General features: G+C 40.4%; 1 protein-coding gene and 1 long non-coding RNA gene across 3 annotated transcripts in view; both read left to right on the top strand.

The window, feature by feature from the left end:
* Positions 1 to 1,826: 1,826 nt before the first annotated feature.
* LOC309673225 lies at positions 1,827 to 9,227 on the top strand. Its single transcript, XR_014269299.1, has 3 exons — positions 1,827 to 1,889; positions 2,929 to 3,000; positions 9,212 to 9,227. It is a non-coding gene; the product is annotated as an uncharacterized lncRNA (long non-coding RNA).
* Positions 9,228 to 16,737: 7,510 nt separating this feature from the next.
* Positions 16,738 to 22,703, top strand: part of IPO7 (importin 7) — a 43,502-nt gene continuing 37,536 nt past the window's right edge. The window contains exon 1 of one of the 2 annotated variants that reach the window (XM_082485460.1): positions 16,738 to 16,911. In XM_082485460.1, coding sequence (XP_082341586.1) covers positions 16,828 to 16,911 — 84 coding nt within the window. In that variant the 5' untranslated portion in view covers positions 16,738 to 16,827. The remainder of the gene's footprint in view (positions 16,912 to 22,703) is intronic. The other variant, XM_082485461.1, reaches the window with a different exon arrangement.

The raw sequence follows: 22,703 nt of genomic DNA, 5'->3' as shown, positions 1-22,703 counted from the left end.
CTATTACTCTCTTCTTTCTAACCACCACAAAGAAAACTGCATGGTTTTAACATTTTTATTATGTATAAATATAGCAAGAAATTACACTGTTCCAACTAACAGTTTAAACTTTAGGGTAAAGGAGCTGATTTTGCTTTACACACAACAGGGAGCTAATTTGCTGGCATCTCAAGAGAGGCAGTAGCTTGCAAAAAGAAGTTGTAACAACCTGAAAGGCAGATGGCACCAGAGCTGACCTCCCTGCCTGACACCATTACCAGGAAAGTGATGGAGAGCCCAGTTGTAACATTTAGCTAGACAACCTACCAGGTTCAGAGTGCCTGCTATTGCCCCCGCCCCCTTGTGTGTTTTGATGAGCTCACACTTCATACTTTCATTATGTTATGATAAAGAGTTTGAGGATGTAACTGAATAAACATCTGCACAGAAGGTAAGTTAGGATGGAATGCACTGATTACAATGAATACAAAAATGTCATCAAGAAGTGAGATAAATAGAAATAAGCACATATTTGTAGCTGGATAACTCTGTGTGAATGAAGGATTAGAAATATCTTGGAGCCAGAAGGAGAGGTAATGAGAGCTTTTGTTTATAAAAGTCAGTGCTCAAGCACAGAAGCTGAAAAATTAAACAGCAAGTGAGAGCAAAACTTGTATGGATTAAAATGAGTTGAATCTGAACTCCAGAATCATAAATGTTCAGATTAGTTTCTCTCCTTGTATTTTTTTTATATAAGGTATGTTTTTTAACTCCTATTGTCCATTTTGTATACAATTGTACATTTTATGTACACACTGTACATATGTACATACTGTATGTACATACTATACATATATACATACAACACAGCATCCACAGATTTATGTACAAGTGTACAAAATGCACATTTTTAATACTGTGCACCTGTTTGCATTACTGCTTAATTAATTAGAAACACAGTAAAATATATAGTTATGATGTTTCTATCACAAAAGGTAAAAATAAAAGCCAGATTCTCAGTTCTGATGTAGCTCTTGTTCCTAATCAATAGTTCATAGATCACCTTAAGTAGCCAGCAACATTTTTTTTTCTTTTGCATGTGCCAATGGTGTGCATGAAATGGGGAAAGAAACTTTTCTGGTTAGTCTGCTCATATCGTATATATGAATGCAAGAAGACAGGAATTAAAGTTTAGTTTGTCTTGCTGCCAATTAAGAGTGAAACATACCCTGTAATAAGCTTACGCCATCTCAACTAAGGGTCGTGAAAGCTCTGTCAGGTTCCTTAAATGTAGTATCAACCTTCAGAGGCCTTGCTTCTGATTATTTTTTTTTTTCCCCAGACTCGGAAAGAACTTTCTCTAACAAGTCAAAGCTGTTATTAAAAATACCAGGAAGAGAGGGAGTTCTCATCACAGTGCAGGGAATCTCAAGCGTCCTCCTGCTAGAAATAAATAAGCTGCTGCTTGTAACGGGTAGAGGGCTGAACAACTCCACCTCTCTCTGTCAATTACCTCATCCCAATTCTTAGTCTAGCCTACCGCATCTGAGTTCTGGCAATGGGCTCAGGCGGAAAATATGTTAAAGAGTTCAGCCAATGTCAGCTCTTTAAGACAGATAGCAAGGGAAATACAAATATTTCCAAAGCAAGGAAATCTTCCTGGCACCTTATTCTTGCTCAGTGTCTCCTTCTTCAAACCTCTCTGCAGACACCTGTGAAGCACGGCACAACCCACGCTTAATGGAACACAGCACTGTAGGGGGAGGCCAGCGCAAGCAGCAGTCCAAATCGCAGACAGATAAAAGGGAAGCAGCGCAAGAGGAGGCTGAGTATGTGGAGCTGCAAGAAGAGTCCTTGCTTGACTCAAAAACAGCTGTGCAAGACTTCAGCCATGCAGCACTTGTCTGCGGGTGAGGTATTTATAATCTGGCGTTTATTACTGGTGATAACTAGAGAATGTATATGCCCTTATTCTGGGATACACCCATTGGTCGTGATTCGTATTTAATACTAGGTTAGGATTAAATGTAATGATCAAATTTATATCCTGTCTGCAGCTGAGTGTATACTAACTTAGCTGAAAATTGCAATATTCCTTCTAAGGAGGAATATGTTCCTTCAAGGATTCTTTTAATTTATAACAATAAGATAGCTGGACATAGCTGTCTGCAGGGCAAAAGTTCCCAAATCTAAGTTATTCCATGCTGGTAAAAACACTATATTTAATCTGATCAAATACCCATTTTAATTTCTCTTTAGATGGCATTACATACTTTTCAGACTGTCTACAGATTCTGCTTCTACAAATGTGGAATTGCAGTTTCAGCTCAGTTAAACTGAGACTTAGGATATATATACTGGCATGTTGGCAGAAGTTCTCATCTTCTGGTTCTTGGGCACACAAATTCAATGGGGAGAGGGTGAATAGTGAACCTGCACAGGGACCTTTGATCTCACTGAATAATAGTCTGTTTCTTTTTGCTGGTTTATTCTTTGTTGGACTAGTTCCTGAACTGCCTCACTGTATGGCCACAGAGTTGTTCAAAAGCAACACTGGGAATGGTATACTGGCAGAAAAAAAAACAGAAGTGGAGATTTCCAGTGCCCATTTAAAGTGCCTGGGTCTGAGGCTTGTTCTATCCAGTTTCAACCCCATCATTTATTGTCACTTTTTTGTGGGCCAGGTCACTGTTCCTGATGTAACCACATTGCACTGTCCCGCCATATAGGCCTGTAACATGCCTTATCTGGACACCCTGTGCTTCAGGTGAAGGTAACACACAAAGATCATTGGTCTGGACAGCCAGCTTCAGGCCACCTCTCAGTACTGAGCACACACGGGTGCGGGTAGCTTTCACAGTGTCTAAACTGCTGGAGTAATGACAGAAATTAATGCTGCAGAGTGCAATCAGGTGTTTTTAAGCTGCTTTTTCCACTATCTTCACAAAGGCCCAAGTGGAACCACCCGCTGGAACTCATGAAGACCTGAGTGATCTCCTTTTGCTGCCAGGTTCTTAAAAGGTAGACAAAGGGTCAGATCGTTGTAACTGTCTATTGACATCTCCTTTCTGCATTTTGCATTCTCACTGTAAGTAGGCTAAGCAGGTTACACTATCATAAAGAAAGCTTCCTTTTATTCTAATTTGCCCTGAACTGAGGTCCTAGCTCTGTCCCCTAATGCTAAGAAAGAAGATAGAGGAGAAAATGTGTTTCTAAAAAATAATCGAAAATAATAAGATACAAAGCAGAGAGTAAACACTATGAAACATGAAAAATGAGAACTTGTTGAAATCTGAAGAGAAACCAGTTCAGCTTCCTCATTGATTCTACAGCTCTTTTGGAATGTGGTCTTTACACAACATGCCACTTGGTTACCTGAACTGGGTTACCAGCAGAAAGGGTATGTCAACAGCCAATTGCCTAATGGTATTGCAGAGTCAAATGGTTAAATTATCAGCAATAATCTTCCACATCGTGCTCTGAGTGCAGTTTTAATTATCCCTTGGTGTTGAGCAGTAAATGCAGTTGGCTTGGAAAAGGAGGAGCAAATCAGCAGTACAGGCACGTATTTTTGAAAAATAACCCAATAAAGCATAAAATTAACACTTGCTTCTTGCTTCAGTGTTAGGAAGGATTTGCATGTCTTCTCATTAATTACCTAAATAAGAGAATGACCTTAAGCAATGTGACCCAGATTATGGTAAGCGTGCCTAGCAAAGGAGAAATTATAAAGACGGAGCTTTTAAGAAATGCTGAGTATCTGGCTTCTGACCTCAGCTTCTCAGAATTTCTCTATGTAGCACTGTGTCATATGACACTGTGTTCCTAGGGTTTTAGGTTTGGGGAATACATTTCTCTCTTGCCTACATAACTTGGTAAACAATGTTATGTCACACAGGAGGTAACAAGGTTCTGGCCTGATGGCAGCAGCAGCCTGTTCTGTGTGACACAAGGCCTTACACACCATACTGAGTAGCGCTGTGAGTGACAGGGGCACTAGAAGCCATCAGCTTGAAGTTCTGCTGCTTTTAATATTCTTTTGAATCTATTCTCATCACCAATGTACCTGCAAATCGTAGCAGGTTGGATGATCAAACCACTCGCTGCTCACGCTCTGAGAGAGTTGTTTTCATTGCTGAAGAGGATCATTGCAGAGACATTAACCTGGAAAGTAAGTGTGTACATGGGTGGGATGAGAAGGGAAGAATATGTAGTTCATCGCACAGTCATACAAATGCAGAGGCTCTTTCTCCTCTCACAGCATTGATGCACACAACATACAGAGTCATAAAAAATGGCTGAAACCAGAGGCAGTGCCCCTGCTCAGGAGAGAAAGCTGGTGATCTCAGAGCCTGTACGGAAATACCGCAGGAGAACAGCATGGTCAGGTAGCTGAAGGTTCATTTCTGCAGTTTTTCCCAATTTGCACTGGAAACCTGAATGAAGATTTTCAAAATTAAATGCAACTTACTTTTCAGAATTAGTAATTTTCAGAGTTAAATAACCTGACCAGCAGTTATTTACAGTCATCAATGAACCATTGGCTGGTGAGCGGCAGGCAGAAGACTGCAGGTTGGTTTATTCTTTGCTTTATTTCCTGGTGTTGCTGAAGGGTCTCAGAAGATCTGAAGAGAGAGGTCAGAGTTTCTGCTTTGATTCTTCTATCTTAGAGGAGGAAAAGAGGAAAATTTGGGGATCTTTGGAAGTGGAGACCAGACAGACAAAGATTTGGAAAAAAAATGACAGTGGTTAGACACATGATTCAGGAAGAAAATGTGGAAAAATTCTGATGGGGAAAGTGTGTTCAAGTAATATGGGAGTGTAAAACAGATTGTACAAGAAAGAAGGATAAGAAAAAAGGAAAAGTAGGAAAACATGGTGTTACTTTTTCCAAAAAAAGCAAAACTTCTGGTGAAGAAGTTTAGAACTTCTAAATATTTCCCATATTGTAAGGAGTCCCTCCAACATTCAGATAAATTGCATAAATTTCATTTGAGATTAGGAGGGGAAAAGTTAATAGGATGGTTTTTTTCCTCTTACGATGTGTTTCACAATTCACAATTTAAGAATGCATGGTCCAATCTGAATATGTGCAAATGTCATGTCAAATTTTCTTCTGTTTTGCTTTTGGTATGAGATAAAAAATGCCTGCAGTGAGAGTGCCCGGTATTTCTCCTGATCTGGCCTCTAAGGTCTAAGTTCTTCCAGAAATGAACCATTCATTATGAGTGGCCAATAATCAATACACAAGGAATAAACCTTTCACCCTTGCTATATGCAACCAAACGCGTAGTTAGTTTTTAAGAAATATATTCAGGTCATCATTAAACCAGTACTCGGCAATGGAAAATAATTAAAATTCAGAGCAACATCAAAGGGGTCAGAATGTGTTTAATTGAAACATTTTAGAAAAATTGGCAACGTTCTGAGAAATGAATTGCTGTACATGTATTCCTATGGGAAATTATTAAATTAATTGAAAAAGCTATAATATGACTGATAGCACTTACTATCATAATAAATGAGCATCACAGAGTTAGTTAGTCAGGATTAGAGACTAAGTGGGGATGGTCTGATAAGTATAGACTGTTTTCACATAAGGCAGTTCTGTGAAGGAAAACTCTTCATTTCAATCTTGAACATCATGCACCTAGTCCTAGTCAAGTTTCCTGTGGAATAGCTTGGCTGAATGCAGAAATTCAGATCTACAAATATCTATGATAAGGAAATTCACACACTTTTTCTACTGCACAGTATACTAGTTCCTTTTTGCCTGTGGACAGACTACAGGATCAGCTTTCTGGCCTGCTTCCTGCAACAAAATAGGCTAAAGCCAATGAGTGCAGAAAGGAAATGTCAGACAGTTGTATAAAACATTATTAATTGATATGATGCAATAATTTCTGAATAAGCAAGGCTAATACAGAGAAAATAAAAGGAATCCACAGCAAGACTAAGAAATGGTTTTATAAGAGCTAAAAAAAGCTGGTATTCCATTATTCTGTAGAAATCCTTATGGTAACTGAACCAGCATGTTTGCTTTCTTATGCGGAATTACTTGCTGTACTGGTGATACAATTTCATGCAAATACTTCAATAAACTTTCAGCTTGATTTAGCTGTAGCAATTCATTTTTTTATCTTGCCAACCCAGCAGAAACATGAATGGAAATTCATTTTAAATTCTGAAGCAAGGAATTCTGCTCAGGAAAGGCCAGGAGTCAAACAGCAAAACGCTGGCAAGCAGGAACCAAGGTGTTTGAGGAGCGCATAGGGAGGAAGCTGACAAAGCTTTTTGTTATCCTGAGAACACGATGTTGCCCTGCATGCATCATTGATGTGTCTTCAAAAGGTGAAATGAGGGTCAAGTGTTTTCCACTTTGTTACTTCACAAAACACATGGAAAAGTCACAGAGTCTTGTTCAGCCAAAGACATGGGCATTGGCAATACGGTTCTCATGTTTCCACACACATTCCCTGCCTTGCTGTTGCAGCTACTGGAATTAGCATGCAGCAGTCATGAGGTGTGTTTGCCCCACAGGCCAGACTAACTGAGCTAATTTTAATCTAGCTGTTGGCTACCAAGAGCCTGCAAGCCACAGAAGCATGAATTTCTGGGCCAGCTCTGTACTAACTCAAGAAGCCTTAGTCAAAGATGCTAATGGCTCTGGGCTGCTGCTCATGCAGAAGCTAACTAAGATAAAGCTATGTGTGCTATGTGTTTTTATGTCCCAGGCAGATACCCAGCTGTAGCACATACACACCTGCTATGGTTTGAGAAACCCGTAACAATTTATTGTCGTTTAGACAATCATTCCATCACACGATGACCCCTTCCCACCCAGGAAGGGGAATCAGGAAAAAACAAGGAAACACAGGGGTTGAAATATAAACAGATTTAATAGAATAAGATTAAATAATTAACATTAATAGCACTAAAAAACAATATTGATCCAAATACCAATACAGAATATGCAAAGATTATTCTCAACCAATTCTATCAGTAGGAAGCTGTGCACTCCCAGCAGTAGACAGCAAATGTTGGACACTGTGAGCTCTACAGTTTCTGGAGGAAGGGAAGGCCTCAGGGGTCCGGCACCAGAGCAAGAAGTTCTCAGGATGACAGCCATCGAGGGAGAGAAACAGAACTTCTCAGCAAACTTTCTAATTTATATTGAATGTGCCATTCAACATTACATGTATGATATAATCCTGTTGGCCAGCTTGGGTCAAGTGCTCAGGTCTCACTTCTCCTCATCCCTGCACCTGGCAAGCTGGAGAACACTGAGACCTTGAAACCCACATACCATAGCTGGCTACAAAGTAAATATTTTCACAAATTCAGACACTAGTGTCTTCTGAAAGTGCAGTCTTCCCAAGAGAAGAGAAGACCTTTCTTATCAGAAGAGAAATTAGTGCTGTGTCACTCAAACCAGGACAACACCCCAGCTCACCCACCTATTATTCCACATAAACATTTAGTGGTGCACCAACAGTCATCACAAAACACATGCATGTGCTCACAAGTAGAGTATAATGTTGATCAATAACAATTTCATTGCTTCTTTTAATACCTATATTTCTTTAGCAGTTTACATACATGTCAGAAAGGGTCCTATGTTTACCCTTCCTCAGCATTATAACCCCTTTTGTTAAATAAGAATATACTGGTATTTAAAGCATTATAACTCAATAGAAAACATATTCGTCCCATTTGGACAGCAATACTGAGTTATAAAGACTTACAAAGAATAAACACTATGAGATACCTAATAAAAGTGGTAATCAACATCTAAAATGCAAGTAAAAGAAGGAAATTAAAAGAACTTGGTCTTATAACAAAAAAATCTGGTTTTGATACACTCAAATTCTGATATTTATCTTTGCTCTATCTAGGAAATACACATCACACTTTTCAACCCTAATTTTTTTATTTTTGACTCCTCACATAAGCAGCTAACTAAGGCTTATGATCTATAGAGCTATTTCTAACAGAAAAGTAATTTGATGAAGGAGTAAGGTACTTTTATGAATTCCTATTTATTTAGAAAAAATGTATCAAAAGTTGTGCCTCAATTAGTGTAGCAGGAATCTAACAGAAAGGGGTAATATATTTCTTTTAGAACTAGTAAGTAAACTTTTCAGCTTGTTTTCTGGTCACAAACTCTGTATCTAATCTTAGTGTTTCTCGCAGTCAGCTGTAAGCACTTCCCTGCCTGCCTCTGGGTATTTCTTTGATGCCTTTATTATGCTTCCTGTTAGACAGACAGAGAATTCACCAAGCCACGCTCAGTCTCCTTTATTTGCAATCAGATCCAAAGAAACACACCTGGCCATGTAGCTGTGATTCGTCACCTGTCCTGCATGGGACCTCTGCTTTTTACACAGTTCTGATCATTTCAGCTATATATTCCATATTCCATAAACAAACAGAACAGGTTTTACATTTTTCCTGCATAAAAAGCTTCTTTTCTATCTACCTGCTTCCCCTGTGTTATGCAGAAATCTGGTAACTCTACTCTCCATTCACTATACTTTTCTCAAAGAAAAAAATGTTTACCTATCAAATGGGGAAGGGAGTAAAGAGAATATATCTAATTGCCTAGCCTAAAGTTTAATCTTAAAATTTTGGCATAGAATGAATTTTAAGGGCATCTGTTTGGCATTGGACAACTGACATCTTGAACTTGATTTATGAAAGTGAAACAGGAAAGTTTTAAAAGTCTTTTATTTATTAGTCTTTTATTTAAAGATAAACTACTATTCATTATATTGACTGTCTCCTCAAGTTTAGAAAGGACAGAGGGAAAGGTAGATCTGAAAAGCTGGAAAAGTAAGAACAAAGAATATTGTACCATGCCAGCAAAAACAAAATACATTTTCTTTCTTATAATAAATAAATATGATAAATCCAAAGTGTGCAATTAAGACTGTGGTCATCACTAGAGATCAATCATATTTACTGATTTCTCATCCTTGGATGAATGTTACCACAATCATTTGATGTCATTCATATTGCATAATAGACTTCTTGATCAACTGAATCCCTTTTACCTCTACCTATTTTCTTATACCTTCTTTTCCTATATCACTTACTTCTTTTCCACCTCTGATATTCTTTCCCTCTTTTCTCTTTTTGCTGCCTCCATATTATTCTTCTTTCCTCTCTCATATACATCCTCACTGCTACTGATGACATCCATGCTGCTCGCCATCTGTGGAAAACTGCATAGTCTAAATACCTACTGGCAATTTCAGGTGCTTGAAGGAAACCAAGATTCCCAACGTCCTGGCTTGCGGTGTCACCTCACAGTAGCATCAGGAACTGATGGCCAAGCATGTGGGCAGCCCTGAGCACACCAGAGGCTCCTCACCATGGCCCTGTCCACCTTTGGCTGCCTCAGCCTCCCTGGCTGCCAGGACTCTAGAAATGCTTCATAGGCAGTTACGTCTGCTGCCGAGGAGCCACGCTGGCCGCTTTGTAAACATAGATGTGTTACAGGGGGAACTGCCTAGAATTGTACAGACTGGAGAAGTTAATAAACTGAATCATATGTTACTAGATTACTAAAATTCTTAATACATGCATGCAGTTCCTTGCAAATGAAAAGCTTTTCCTAAGTGCTGAAAATTTATTCTGAGTGAATTTTTAATATAATAAAATCCTAGTCCTGTTCTACTGTACTCATTGTTATTTAATCAATTAAAATGGAATTGGGATATGATTATAAAGACTAAAATTATTCTAAACACGAATAACTTAAACTCTCTTATTAAATAGAAAGAAATATACTTTGATAAATGTACATGTAGCTTGCACAAGCCTCACTGGAACACATCTTTAATGATACGACTAAAGCTATAGCTTAAATGTACTTTTTTACTTCAAGGAAGTTTCGTAAATTTTTGCCTGTTCCACGGCTTTAACATTTTCACAGCTATTTCTGAACAATTTCAGTTTATTGCTGTCTTGGCTGTAAAAACTGCATTGAAAGCTTGTATTTTAAAAATATGCATCTGCTTAACACTAACAAATCATGGATGCACATCCCTTATATTTTCTATAAATTTGCTTCCTCAAAATTTAAAGTCTGCATTCCATTTGATCCACAGGTGTTCATTTTTGGAACAATCATAAAAAATAAGGTGTGCTTGGGGTCCTACTTAAGGAACGGTAAGGAAAAGACATACTTGTTTTCTTGCAAAAATAAAATAAAACCATGCCCATAATGCACATAAAGAGAAAACATTCTTGGAGAACACAGAGGTAACAGTCATTATTCTGAGGACATGCTGTATTCACTTGCAGCAATTCTGTGATCTTCAGCATGAGTTTTCATTGCACAATACAACACATTCTAAACAATGCATTTGTTAACTTCTGTGGTTGTGCAACTGAATTAAAAACATGAAAAGAGCATAAACTGTTAGTGCCAGCTTAGTGCCACAAGTACCAGTTACTATCTCCTGCTTATCTCTCCAGGATCCAACAGACCCACCGTTCTGCAACTTCGTGAGTTCGGCATTTTCCCCAAGGGCCATCAATTCAATGTTTTTGCACACAGAATTCACCATTTTCTGGTGTCCAATATTCATTGTCTGTATGTGCCACTGAGGCTTATTTGAAACTGCCTCTTTCTTTTTCATTTTCCCTGCACGAAGTGAAGTACCTTTTTTGCACACTTTGGTGGGGGGTAAAATTTCAGAGCAGGAGAGGACTCCATATTGTGGTAATGGAAAGCTAAAAGCATAGATGGATATGCAAATATAAATATACAGGCTGGAAAAACAGTGTATGAGGTAGGAGGAGACAAAACTGCTGTAGCTACAAACAGTCTTGCCACTGTATCGCACAGAGCCTAAAGCAGGTTCTGGGCTGGGTTAGCTGGACTTCCACATTGTGGAAACAACCTTCAGGAGCAGATACATCTAACTTGAAAGTGAACAGCAAAACCCAAACCATTGTGCAGTTTGTGATCACATCCTCTACTCCAACATCCTGTATAGTGCCAGCAATTCAAGTTTTATGCACGTATTTTTTATTAAAGCCCTAATCTTGTCAGTTTCACTGAAGCACAGCTTGTGTTTTTATTGAAACATATCTTCCAGAACGTCATCCGGTCTCCGTCAGAAGACATTGAGAAATAGAGTACTGATTACAGCCACTGGGAATTTGTTTCAGTGATTCTCTAGTTTCATCTGTTAGATATTTGATTCTGTCACATCTTTTTTCACTGAAGAGCTGTTCAGTACCCAGTATTTTCTTCTTGAGGAGATTCTGTCACTCTTTTTTCCCAGCTTGCTGCCCAGTTAACTGCTAAAAGTAAGAATTGATGAGGGAGTCCTATACCTTTGAAGAGATGTTTATTTAAAAAAAGAAGTTTTTCTGAACTCAGAATTACCATGCATCAGAACTTTTTTTTTTCACACTGCTTAAGCTTTTTTTTTTTTTTTTTTAAATAAGCCAATGGGCTAAAAGCTCTATAAAAGCTCTATCTCCTTGGCATTTACTCAGGACCTTAATACCACTGGCTGTATTACAGTGACTGCTTATTTGCTGCTTCATCTCAGCATTTCTACTTCTGCTATTCCACTTGCATACACTTCCACCAGCTAATGACCAAATCTTGTTTTCAGCCTCTGTCCCCTGGGAAACCTGGTTGAATATTGGGTTTAGCATCTGCTCAAGCCTTGCCATCTGGCTGGAGGGGGTGGGGGTGACTTGTGGGGTTTTTTTTGGTGGGGTGGAGCAACTATTGAGCTCATGGCTACCTAAAGGAGCTTAGTGGCTTCTTTACATCCATCCTGAACAAAACTTCAGCAAAGTTTACCGGAGGGGTGAAGCCAACTCCCAGCTGACTAGGGGGGACTAAAGGGAGCTGTGCAACCATGGGATGGGCACGCTGTGGCATCCTGCTCTCCCAGCTAGAGGCAACCTCAGAGCAGGGACTCTGTAAGGAACCTCCCTTACACTGCCCACTAAATTTCTGCTTTATGTCATCATAGTGACATACACTAATCAAGACTCCTCACAACTTTTGTCTTAAACCCAACTTGGACATTTCAAATAGGTCTCACAAAGATTACGAGAATAAATTCTTAATCTCAAATAATTTTTGTGGCAATTTTATACAGTCCAGTTTGTAAATACTTAAAAACCATAAATGCTAAAGCTATTCTCTGGCAATGTAGCATATGTCTCTCCAGCACCAGAGGAAGAGATAAATCACTTCCCCACAACCCCTTTTCAGACCCCTGTTTTCAACTTGAAGATTGTACTAAGTCTATTGCCACAATGTCCTGCTGGGAACTCATGTCAACCTGTATGCCCACGGTGTCCCTGTCAATCCTTGCAGTCTACAGAAACCTGCCTGCATTTTCTGTTCTTAAATACATAACTTTACATTTGGATGCACTGAAGTGCATTTCTGGTTGTTGTTCAGGTTACCAGCTTGTCCCATCCATATAGGATTGTTTTGCAAATGTTATGTCATCCTGACAATGATCTGCAGTGATTTTTATATTTATTTCAAAACTGTTTAAAGTATCAAATAGCAAACAGTCAGCCAGTGGTATCAGTAAAAATCCAATAGAAACAGGTCCCTTAAATAACTGCTCTTATCACCTTTTTATCAAGAACTGTAATTTAGCCAGTTCTCAGTCCCTTCCATGTGTAATCAGGTTTATAGCCTACTATGATATTTTAAAGGAAAGAAGTCTATTTATTCTGCACCATTTTCCCAGTCAAACTAGAGAACTCCTCAAACAATCACCTTTGATGATTTTGCACCATATGATGTTGACTATCATCAGTTTCATTTTATAGCTTCATATCTGAATCCCATTTGAGCTTTTTCTTTTAAAACTAATATAGTTATTTGCAAACTTTGCATATTGGCACAATATTCCTGTGCATACTTTTTCCTTCCTACTGCCATCTCTGATTTAGCAGAAGGAGCCCAGGATAGCTTTGGGTGCTGGTGATTCATCCACTCACTCCATGTCCAAACCCCTTTTGGATTTGTAGGAATGGCAGGTACCTTCACATGCAAGTTTTTTTTTCTAAATCCTGGTTGATATTTCAAATGCTGTTGATGCAGGAATACACTGCCTTCACATAGCTGGAGTCAATTTGGCTGCTGTCAAATCTGTTCCGGCATGGAACAGCTGATAGCAGCATTTATCAGCTACTACCTTTTTTGGAATATGTAGACAGCATAAAAATTTCTGCAATTTTTTTTAGAGAGATCTGGTGAAAGCACCCAAACTTGACGAGGCTCAAGAAAGATCTTTGATAGCTGTGCTCCCTTTATACGCAATTTTTGGCTCCTAGCTTTTCATCAACTCTAAAGAGAACAGCACCTCAGAAAGGCATACATGCTAAGCAGTGCTCTGCAATCATCTACAAGGGAGTATACTACTTTATTAAAGCTGACAAATATTGTCTTTGTTATTGTTCCAACTTTCCAGGGAAAATATACATGACTGCTAAACCCCAGACAGTTTATGAGAGTATGTTTTTATCTTCGGGAGTAATTGCGACTGATTTGTATCCAATGTTTGAGGCCTGCACAATACCACATCTGCCTTTTATGAGATAATTTGAGAAGCTCAGTTCTCCCACAGGGGCCCGAGGTTGTCTACAAGTGTTCATACACAACAAAGAACATTATCGGGCAGCTAATCTCTGCAGCACGTATACATTTTTTTCTTTTCTGAGACCAAGAATTTGATGAGGCTTGTCTGGCTAAGGGATGCATTTCTCTCCAACATTAACTCTTGTGATTTGAAATGTGACTTAAAAATTAAGTTCTTAGATGAACTCATCTCTTGCATCTTGCAAGATATTTATTTATGCTTTGGTAGGATATTTTTCCCCCCCTTTGTTAGCTAAATAGTTTTGGCAAAGTCCTTGCCAATTGCTGTGCTGTGATGGTTAGGCTTAAAGTCTCTTTTGTCCTGCTAATACTGTTCAAAGAAAGTATCTCACAGAAGTAGGTATATTTATTTAATCCTGACCAAATTCCAGTGTTCAAAATGCCACATCTTACCAGGCCCTTGTACTGTGATGTACTGCTAGTATGTCTGCTTTCTTTGATCTTTGCTATTTCATCTCCCCCTTCAACACTGAACTACCTGTGGCAAATGGAATCCATCAATAAATTGTTTGGATTTGTGATAAATTCATTTTTAACCTTATGGGTGTTTCCTCTCAAAGCCGGTGTCCAGTCTACATGAAATGTCCATCTTGACCGAATCTTGCATTTATTAATTTCTGTGAATCATTTATGCAATTAATACTGCTGTGAGGTTAATTGTTATTACTTCTGGCCAAGCAAAGATGCAAATACAAACATCCTTGTGAATGCAAACATTCCTTGACAAACAATGTTTTCTGTTTCAGAGTACTCAGACTCTGGTCAATTGCTTACACCTTCTTTTGCATATTTCTTTTTTGTTTTCCTTACTTTTGTATACAAATGGTAACAGCTCTGGCGATAAGGTGCTTCAGCCACAGCACCTCTGCTGACAACGGTTCACACCCTGTTATGTTCTTTGCAGCATTTTGCATCTGTATGTGACAAAGAGTATTAGGTATAACCAGCACATCATGAGCCCTTTGTCCTTTGAAGTACTTATTTTTCTTTTTAGAGAAGACATATTCTATTTCATAAGTTGTTGATCAGCTTAGCATCTATGTTCTCTCTGGTTAGAGGCATTATTGCTTTGCTCCTTTGCTACAAAGAGCATTGAGATTCAATCTTCTTATCTGTGCTGTGACACAAAAGCATGGAAAAAGCTTTGCTGTAGCATTTTTAAATGATATTGCATCTACAATATTTCATCTTTCTTTACATTTTGGGCAAAATCTAGAAGTGTGACTGCAGATCTGGGCAACTTACAGAAGAACATCCTATGACATCATGTACTGAAATTATGCTGCACTACCACTTGGGTCTTCTGGGTCCGTATGTCTCCTGGGCTTATTTAGAAAGCCAGACACTCATTGCTGCTTCTTTGTTTAGTATTATAAATGAGGCACTCATTTTCATACTTTCAATAAAAAAAAACCCAACACCTATGTAGTGTAAATCACAGTTCTTAGCATTATGTAAAAAAAACAAAACACCAACAAAACAGTAGCAAGAGAAACTGAGAAATCTGGTTTTTAGTCCAGCAACAATCATGGAAAAGTTACTCATTTGGAAAATTTATATACAAAAGCAAGCCTGTTATGCTGTTTCATATATGAAAAGACTCTGGATAAACCTGACTAGTGCAGATTTTGCCAGCTGAGACGGTAGTGGTTAGCTAGCCTTAGGCCATTCTCTGGAATGGTGGCCAACTGAGACAGGATGGCCTTCAAAACCAAGCTGGCTCCATCCAGGCTATGTGATGGGAATAGCCTGTGGCCCACGGTAATGTAAGGGAAATGTGTGCAAGACCATGAGCACAGTAGGGTGGTAAAAGGAATCAAGTTTTAATGTGGCATTTCCTGAAACTGATTAAGCAAGTAAAGAAATAATGTCCTTTATCAATTTTCTAAATTGTATTACTTTTAATTTATATTATTTCCTACACGCATTTGCATTTGTACTTTTCTATTTGACACGCAGTTTCTTGGTTAATATGCCTTCATTTCAGAGTTGTTCCAGGATGGGCTGGTTTTGATTGTATTATCTGACTGCTCAATAAACTCCTCTCACAAAAATAACTCAAAATTTCAAGTATATCCCTGCGTGTCATCCCCCAAACGAAGACATGACTGTGAATGACTCTGTATACTACCAACTAAATTTTACAAATCACTATGCACCTAACTTATAAATAGCGTTGCTTATTTTGTTGTGACTACTCATGTAAGTGAAATTACTTCAGTGCCTAAATGCGTAGGATAAACCCTGCAGAAGTGACTGAGAGAGGACCAACTCACACAGTCCTATTCTGATTTTGTGGCTGAGTCAAGCCCTCCAGAACTGAGACAGCCCCGCTTATATTGATTTTCTGACAAATTTCTGACACACCTTCGGGACCTTTTTTTTGGCTAAAATTATCAGAACAAAACGCTGTCCTTTCCCAAATGCTTAAGCACTGTTTGCACCCTGTGCCCCTTATAAAGTGAGTGCCTTCAAAGAAACCCATGCCTCCACGCATCCCTCCTTCCCCACCAGCCATCCAAGCCGCTCCGAAAACGGGAAGCGAACGTGGGAAACGGAGGGACTTTCGATAAAACAACGGATTCCACTTAAATCTTCAGGCGGCCGATGAGTTCGGGGCAGAGCGCGTGCCGCCCTTCCCGGCCCGCAGAGGCGGGCAGCCCGCCACAGCCACCCCCCCACCCCCACCGCCTACCGCAAGGCCGAGGTCGCTTTCAGGCCCTCTCCACCGCCGCTCCCCGGGCTACCCCGAACACAACACTCCCCGCCGAAGCGGCGGGGCGGGCAGCGAGCCCTCACACGGAGGGGGAAAGGGGAAGCGGGCAGCGAGCCCCTCTCCGTCCCTCCCCTCCCCTCAGCGTGCGGGGGCGGCGGCGCGGCCTCCCTACAAGTGCCCCCGCCGCCCGCCGCTTCAGTTTGGCGGGGCAGGCGGCGGTAGGCGCGCGGCGGCTGTTGGGGCGGCCGTTAGACTACAGGTCCCGTGGCGCCCCGCGGCGCGGAGGCGGGACGCGGGCGGCGGAAGGGGCGCCGCTCCCTGGCGGCGGCGGGGGGCAGCTCTATCCGGGCCTTTGGCGCTCTCCCTTCCTTTCGCGCCGGCGGCCGCTGCGAGGCGGCGGGTCCATGTGCGTACGGCGCGGTGCGGCCCCGGCCCCTGCCCTCCGCCTTCTCCTCTTCCCCCCGCCGCCGCCGCCATGGACCCCAACACCATCATCGAGGCCCTGCGGGGTACCATGGATCCGGCCTTGCGGGAAGCCGCCGAGAGGCAGCTTAACGAGGTGAGGGAGCCGGCGGGGCCTGGGCCGGGGCCGCGGCCGCCGCGATACTGGAAGGCGGAGGGGGGTGGGGGGGACGGCGGCGCGGGCGGCGGGGTCGGGGCAGGCCTGTGTGAGGGGGGAAAGCAGGGCAGGGGCGGCGGGAAAGGGCCGAGGGCGCGGGCAGACGGGGCTGAGGGAGCGGGGGGGGGGGGGGGGGGGGTTCCACCCTTCCCCCGCTCCCTCAGCCCCGTCTGCTCGCGCCCTCGGCCCATTCCCGCTGCCGGGCCCCGCCTGGTGTCACAGCGGCTGCGGGCCGGGCCCGGCCGCCCCGCTCGCATTGTCCCCGGCACATGGCAGCGGGGCCTCCGGCCGGGGCCGGGCCAGGCCATGCCGTACCGGGCGGGGCTGCTCAAGGGGAGGGGGGGGGTGGGGGGGGAGGTTTAGCGGGAGAAAGCGGTCGGCGTTGGGGAGGAGGCCCCCGTTGCCTTTCCTGCCGGTAGCAAATCACCTCCATTGTCTTCCTGCTCAAGCGGGGAAAGGATGATTTTTAGAGGGGTGTTTAAAATCGTCGGTGGCGCAGGCCCCCGGTGGCTCAGAGGCTGGACCCAGCCTTGCCTAGGGCTATCTAAGGGCAGTCTTGGGGTGTGGAAGGTAGTAATTTGTCAACGGGAAAAGGGGTAGGAAGACCCCCATCACTTTATAAGTAGTGCACCCTGTTAGTGTAAGAGTGGCCTGGGCTCAGTTCAGAAATAAATCTGATAGCATGGTGATATTTAGTGATTGTACAAATCCTTTGGACTCTGTGTTCGGCATCACTGTCGAGGTAGGTGTGCTTTCTGGGTGTAGTATCGACACGTGCCCAAGAGAAGGGGGAAGACAGGATTCCCAACTCAGATATGTCATCTGCTTAGACTGCATTCGTGTGTCATATTGGGATATAGCAAAACCAGCAGGTCCTAGTTCCACAGGTTTCAATTTTGGAAGAAGGTGCTATTTTTGTGGCACTTAACTCCGGCCAGTAGGTGAAAACTTTTCGTTATTGATGGGACACAGCCACAGGACTCAGACATCTTGAAAAAAAGGTGTTCTAGTGTTTGACTGAGAGAAAAGGTGATAGCTTGATGGAGGAGGTGAAGAATAAGCTTGTGTGGCAGCTCTCGTGGTGCCTTTAGTTGGCCTTTTCCACAAATGTTTTTCTTTGTTGCTCATAAGCAGACTTTAGGCCTGAGAAAATGCATTTAATGCAACAGATGTTCAGCAGAGTTTAGATAAAGGTGGGCCAAATGCTCTGCTGGCAGTAGAGAAACTTTCAAAAACTAAAGGTATAGCTGCTTATATTATAAAAAAAGTGTAATTAGGCTGAATTCCTGCATTATATTTAATAAATGAATGACAAATAAATATTAGGTACCTTTGAAATAGATAGATGTAAAACTACTAATGTTTAATTGAGGTTTGTATAAAGTAGTTGGCTATCTTTTCTGTATACTTCAGTAAAAAGTATTTTAGTGTTTCTTATTTAAACCAAAAATGAAAATAGTGTAATTAAGCTGGCTCCAAAATGCTTTTTTTGTGTGTGTTCTATGCATGTCAATATCTATGTATAGTAATTTGCTTAAAATCTATTTTAGCTATTTTCTGCAGGTGTTGAGTTGCTGAACGTGCAGGAAATTATGTTCTCTGCCAGTCGGGGTCTTCAGCAAATGGCTAACTCTGTTGCATGAAGGATCATGCTCACCGGCAACTGCCTTTTTTTTTTTTTTTTCCACACTTTTGAATCAAAACATGATGGTCTATCGTGTACTACACAAGTATTAAACTGGTATAAAAAAATATCTGTGCCCCTTTAAAAACACCAGATGTGTCAAATTTCTTTATTATTGAAAATGTAGCCTTACTGATCTTTCACAGACCTTTTGTGATAAAAATATTTGTTAAACCCTAAATCTGCAGGCACTCATACATGTATTTAGTTTTAGTCATATGCATGGTCTTGGTGTTGCAAAGGTTTATTGAAGTCAGTTACACATTTGCTTGCAGGATACTGGTCTAAATTTGTTAACTGTTAGGGCAATTGTTTTATGGGGTCTCTTTCTCTGTAAAGATGAAATCGTACAGCAGGAAACACTATTCTTGCATGTGGCCAGGCACACACAAGTGTGTTTATAATTTAAGTTTAATAGTTGTCCTTGGTTGACCTTTTAGTTTACCTTTAATTTTTCTGAAGTGCCTCTGTTGAGTTCATGAGGGTGGTTTTCAGTAGAATGGGCATTTTACCTTATCAGAAAAGAACATGCTTCAGTCAGGAATTGATATTCCTAAATAATGGAAGAGTTAAGTATCTAGATCTGTCTTCATCATAATCAACAAAGTTTCCACTGACTGGAGAAGGGAACCGGGATGGGTGTAAGATTCTTGGTTTGTCCAGGCTTTGTTATTTTTCCTTTGACCTTGGCTAAGTCACAAATTGTTCTATGCTTTATTTCATCTTTCACTAAGTCTTATCAGGTTATATTGCCTGCAAGTAAAATGCTGTGAGAACTTTAAGAGTTGAGATACCTGCTTTTTTTGGGGGGGAGGGGGGTTATCTCAGTCTCTTTGGCTTTACTTTCCTTGCTGTCAAAACAAGTTATAGGGAATAATACCACTTGCTCTTGTGTCCGACTTCTCATGTAATTTCCAGCTGATGATGTAGCCTGAAGTGTTTGCCTGCTCTGGCCCTGTCTTACAGGGGAAGGCCGTGTTTTACAAGGACTTAGAACCAGACTCTTCAAGTAAGCTACTGGAAAGCAGCAAGAAGACGTTCTTGCCTTTTGAAACAGTCTTTATACTGTGTGTATGAAGTGTTTCCCAGAAATGGTGATGAAAATAGATATTTTTAACTATGCAGCTATGGAATGACACTCTGAAAATAATACACAGTGTTTCATCTTTTAATATCAACATATTTATAAAGGCACAGTTGCTAGATAATACTTTTCCTTGCAGGGTGGTTCTTTGTAATTCCAAGGAATTTATAACTTAACTGTTATGTATGTCTTGTAAATATCTGAGATTAGTCCCAGTACATATGAGCTGTTAAGACATCTTTTTAGACTAACAACCCAATTTTTGTGTCTGAGAATTTATTTTTTTTTTGTAAAGAGAGCAATCCCCAGTAACTCATAAATTTTTTTTAAGTCAAAGCTTAACAATTTTGGTTTTGTTTTGAGGCTTTTTTTTTTTTTTGAGGAAAATGTTATCCTGTTGCCCTACTGAAAAAGTGCCTTTCAGAAGTTACGTTTAAACTTTTTCATGTTCTAATATAAGCAATAGGGGAAGAAAAAATGCTTTGGCTTGTTGACTAGTTGCTGTAGAACGCTGTTGGTTTAACAGAATACAGTAGGGCCTAGTTCAGTGTCTTTCATTGCCTGTTTAATAGATGCAAATGTCAGAACGATTGAATGATTAAATTAAATGATTGGACTCTTAACTACTGGCAGCTTTGGAGTGAAAGATTGTCAAAGGGCAAGAAACAAGCTGCTTGTTACATGGTGCCTTTCACACGGGAATTTCCAAATGCTGAAATGCTATGTTTTGGATACTTTGAGGTAGGTATTTATAGCGTTACCTCAATCTTTAAAATTTTTTAACCTTTTCTAACATGGGCTTCATGTATAACACCTACGGCTATATATTGTAATGCGAGGAAGAACAGAAACAGAGCATGAGTTTCCTGGCTCTGATTATCAGATCATGGGTTCTCTTTTAAAGTTATTAGTATGACATTTTACCGAAAGTACTTGATTATTTTCACTTCCCTTATCTTCTGTCTATATATTTTGGGGTGTCCTAGATGAGAGATACTCTGGGTAAGGATGATTTTAAACTGTGTATATCAAGGCTGGTCCACCACCAGAAATCCCCTTGGGGGCAGCAAGGAACCAAGGGAGCTTTGTCTTCCTTAGGAAGAAGTTACATTCTTCATGCATGTTAACTGGTACGAGGTAAAATCCTAGCAGACAGGGCGACTTGCCACTTTCTCATGACTTAGCAAATAGTTACTGTGTGTGCTTAGCTAGCCTTTGCTAAGAGCACATTCCTTTTCCATCTGCAAACAGAAGAGCAAATAGGCCTCAGAACTTGCAGGCAGTATTGTAATGAAATGAGCATCAAGGATGTTTGCAAGATCTGATAAGCATGTATATTTTTTTTGGGGACCTTAAACGGGATTTACATGTACATTGTAGCTGCATAAGAGGTGGCAGAACTAGCTTGCAAAAACCTGAGGTCAGAATGACTTCCGCACCTGCTGAGTTCTTAAAAAAGAATTGAAAGAGTGCTACAGGGAAGTTTGCTGATTCAGCATGGCCTTACAGTTTCTGACCTTACCTTGCTATAAAAAAAACTCAAACTGTTTCATCTCAGTGTAATAGTTGTCTTCACCTAGTCCTGTTAACAGTCTAGATCAAAAATCGCATGTACGTTTTGTCAAAATTGTGACAGCAGAGTTGCATTGAATTTGTATTTTTTTCAGCTCCTTTAAAAATAAATTGTAGCCTTTATTTAAATGTGTGCTACTTTGAATAACTATATAAATAACCTAGGGTTCTAGTTTAGCAACATACAGTAAATATTACCCTTTTGATTTACTTTTTTGGTAACAGTAAAGGAGTTAACTATAGTAGTGTCTGTTATGGTATGTTAAATTCTCAATGTTTAAGAAGAATGCATGGAGCTCTTTTTACCTGAGATGAAGCTTCTTTTTTTTTTTTTTTTATGATTTAGTGGCATGCAGGTTTTGTGTAAGATGTGAATAATTCTAGTATTAAAGACAAATCTAACTGACTTCAGAGGCTATCATTACTGCGGGAAAAGAGCTTTTCCACATCATGATTAACTGTTGGTATGCGATGAACTGGTCTCTTTTAATGTTAACTTCAAACTTCATTTATATTTCAGGTTATGTAGCTGGCATGACACTTTTCTTAAAAGTGTATTTTAGCACATGGTTAACAAGCCAACTCTGCTAGGAAAAACTACAATGAAATATGCAAAAAAGATTGTATGTTCTGAAACAGTGATTGATATTAACAGACAGTGGTGCAACGTTTGTGGTCTGATAGAATACATTCCTCAGCTAGCACGGCTGCGTAGCAAAGACTGCTCTTGGGAAAAGTCCCTAAATTCTTTGGCTCTTAGACAACAAAGTCATACCAGTGACATGGCATGTTGGAGGATTTCTAAGGGGGAAGGACTTGAGATGAGTTTTGGTTTTGTTTTTTTAAAATACTGAGTTACGTGTTGGAAAACAGACTTTGACAGTGACGGAACCTTTTTTTTTTTTTTCAAGTTATCATTGTAGTTGTCTAAATTTAATATGCTTTTTAAAAGGGTATTTGTAAACAAGGAGCAAGAGAATAAAAGACAAAGTTTTATCAATGTCAAAACTTTAAAGTCATAGAAATTGTTTCTATTCTCCATACAGTTTAGAGTATGTGATAACCACTATTGTGAAATCCTGATTTTAATTCTTGAATGCTGGAGCTGTGGGACTTGTGTAGAATGATATTACTTGCCAGTGGCTTTCACTGAAGTGGCATCAGTGCACCCGATTCTTCTGGAGACTGGGGCACATGTGGGCCAGCGGAATCCACTACATTCAGTTAGTTCCCTGGTAGACCTTCAATGAATCTTCATTTGCAGCTCATCTTTTGTTCAGCAAAGTATTCTGGCTAAGTGCATGCACTAAAACCAAAAGCCGGTATTTGTATAGAATATGTACCTGAAATAGGTGTAGGTTTTTTTGTTTGGTTGGGGTTTTTTTTAGCAGC

This window comes from Vanellus vanellus (genome assembly GCF_965231255.1).
Source record: "Vanellus vanellus genome assembly, chromosome: 6".
NCBI classification, from domain to species: Eukaryota; Metazoa; Chordata; class Aves; order Charadriiformes; family Charadriidae; genus Vanellus; species Vanellus vanellus.
The sequence above is the reverse complement of the archived record's forward strand: the minus strand, read 5'-3'. Positions and strand labels throughout refer to the sequence as shown.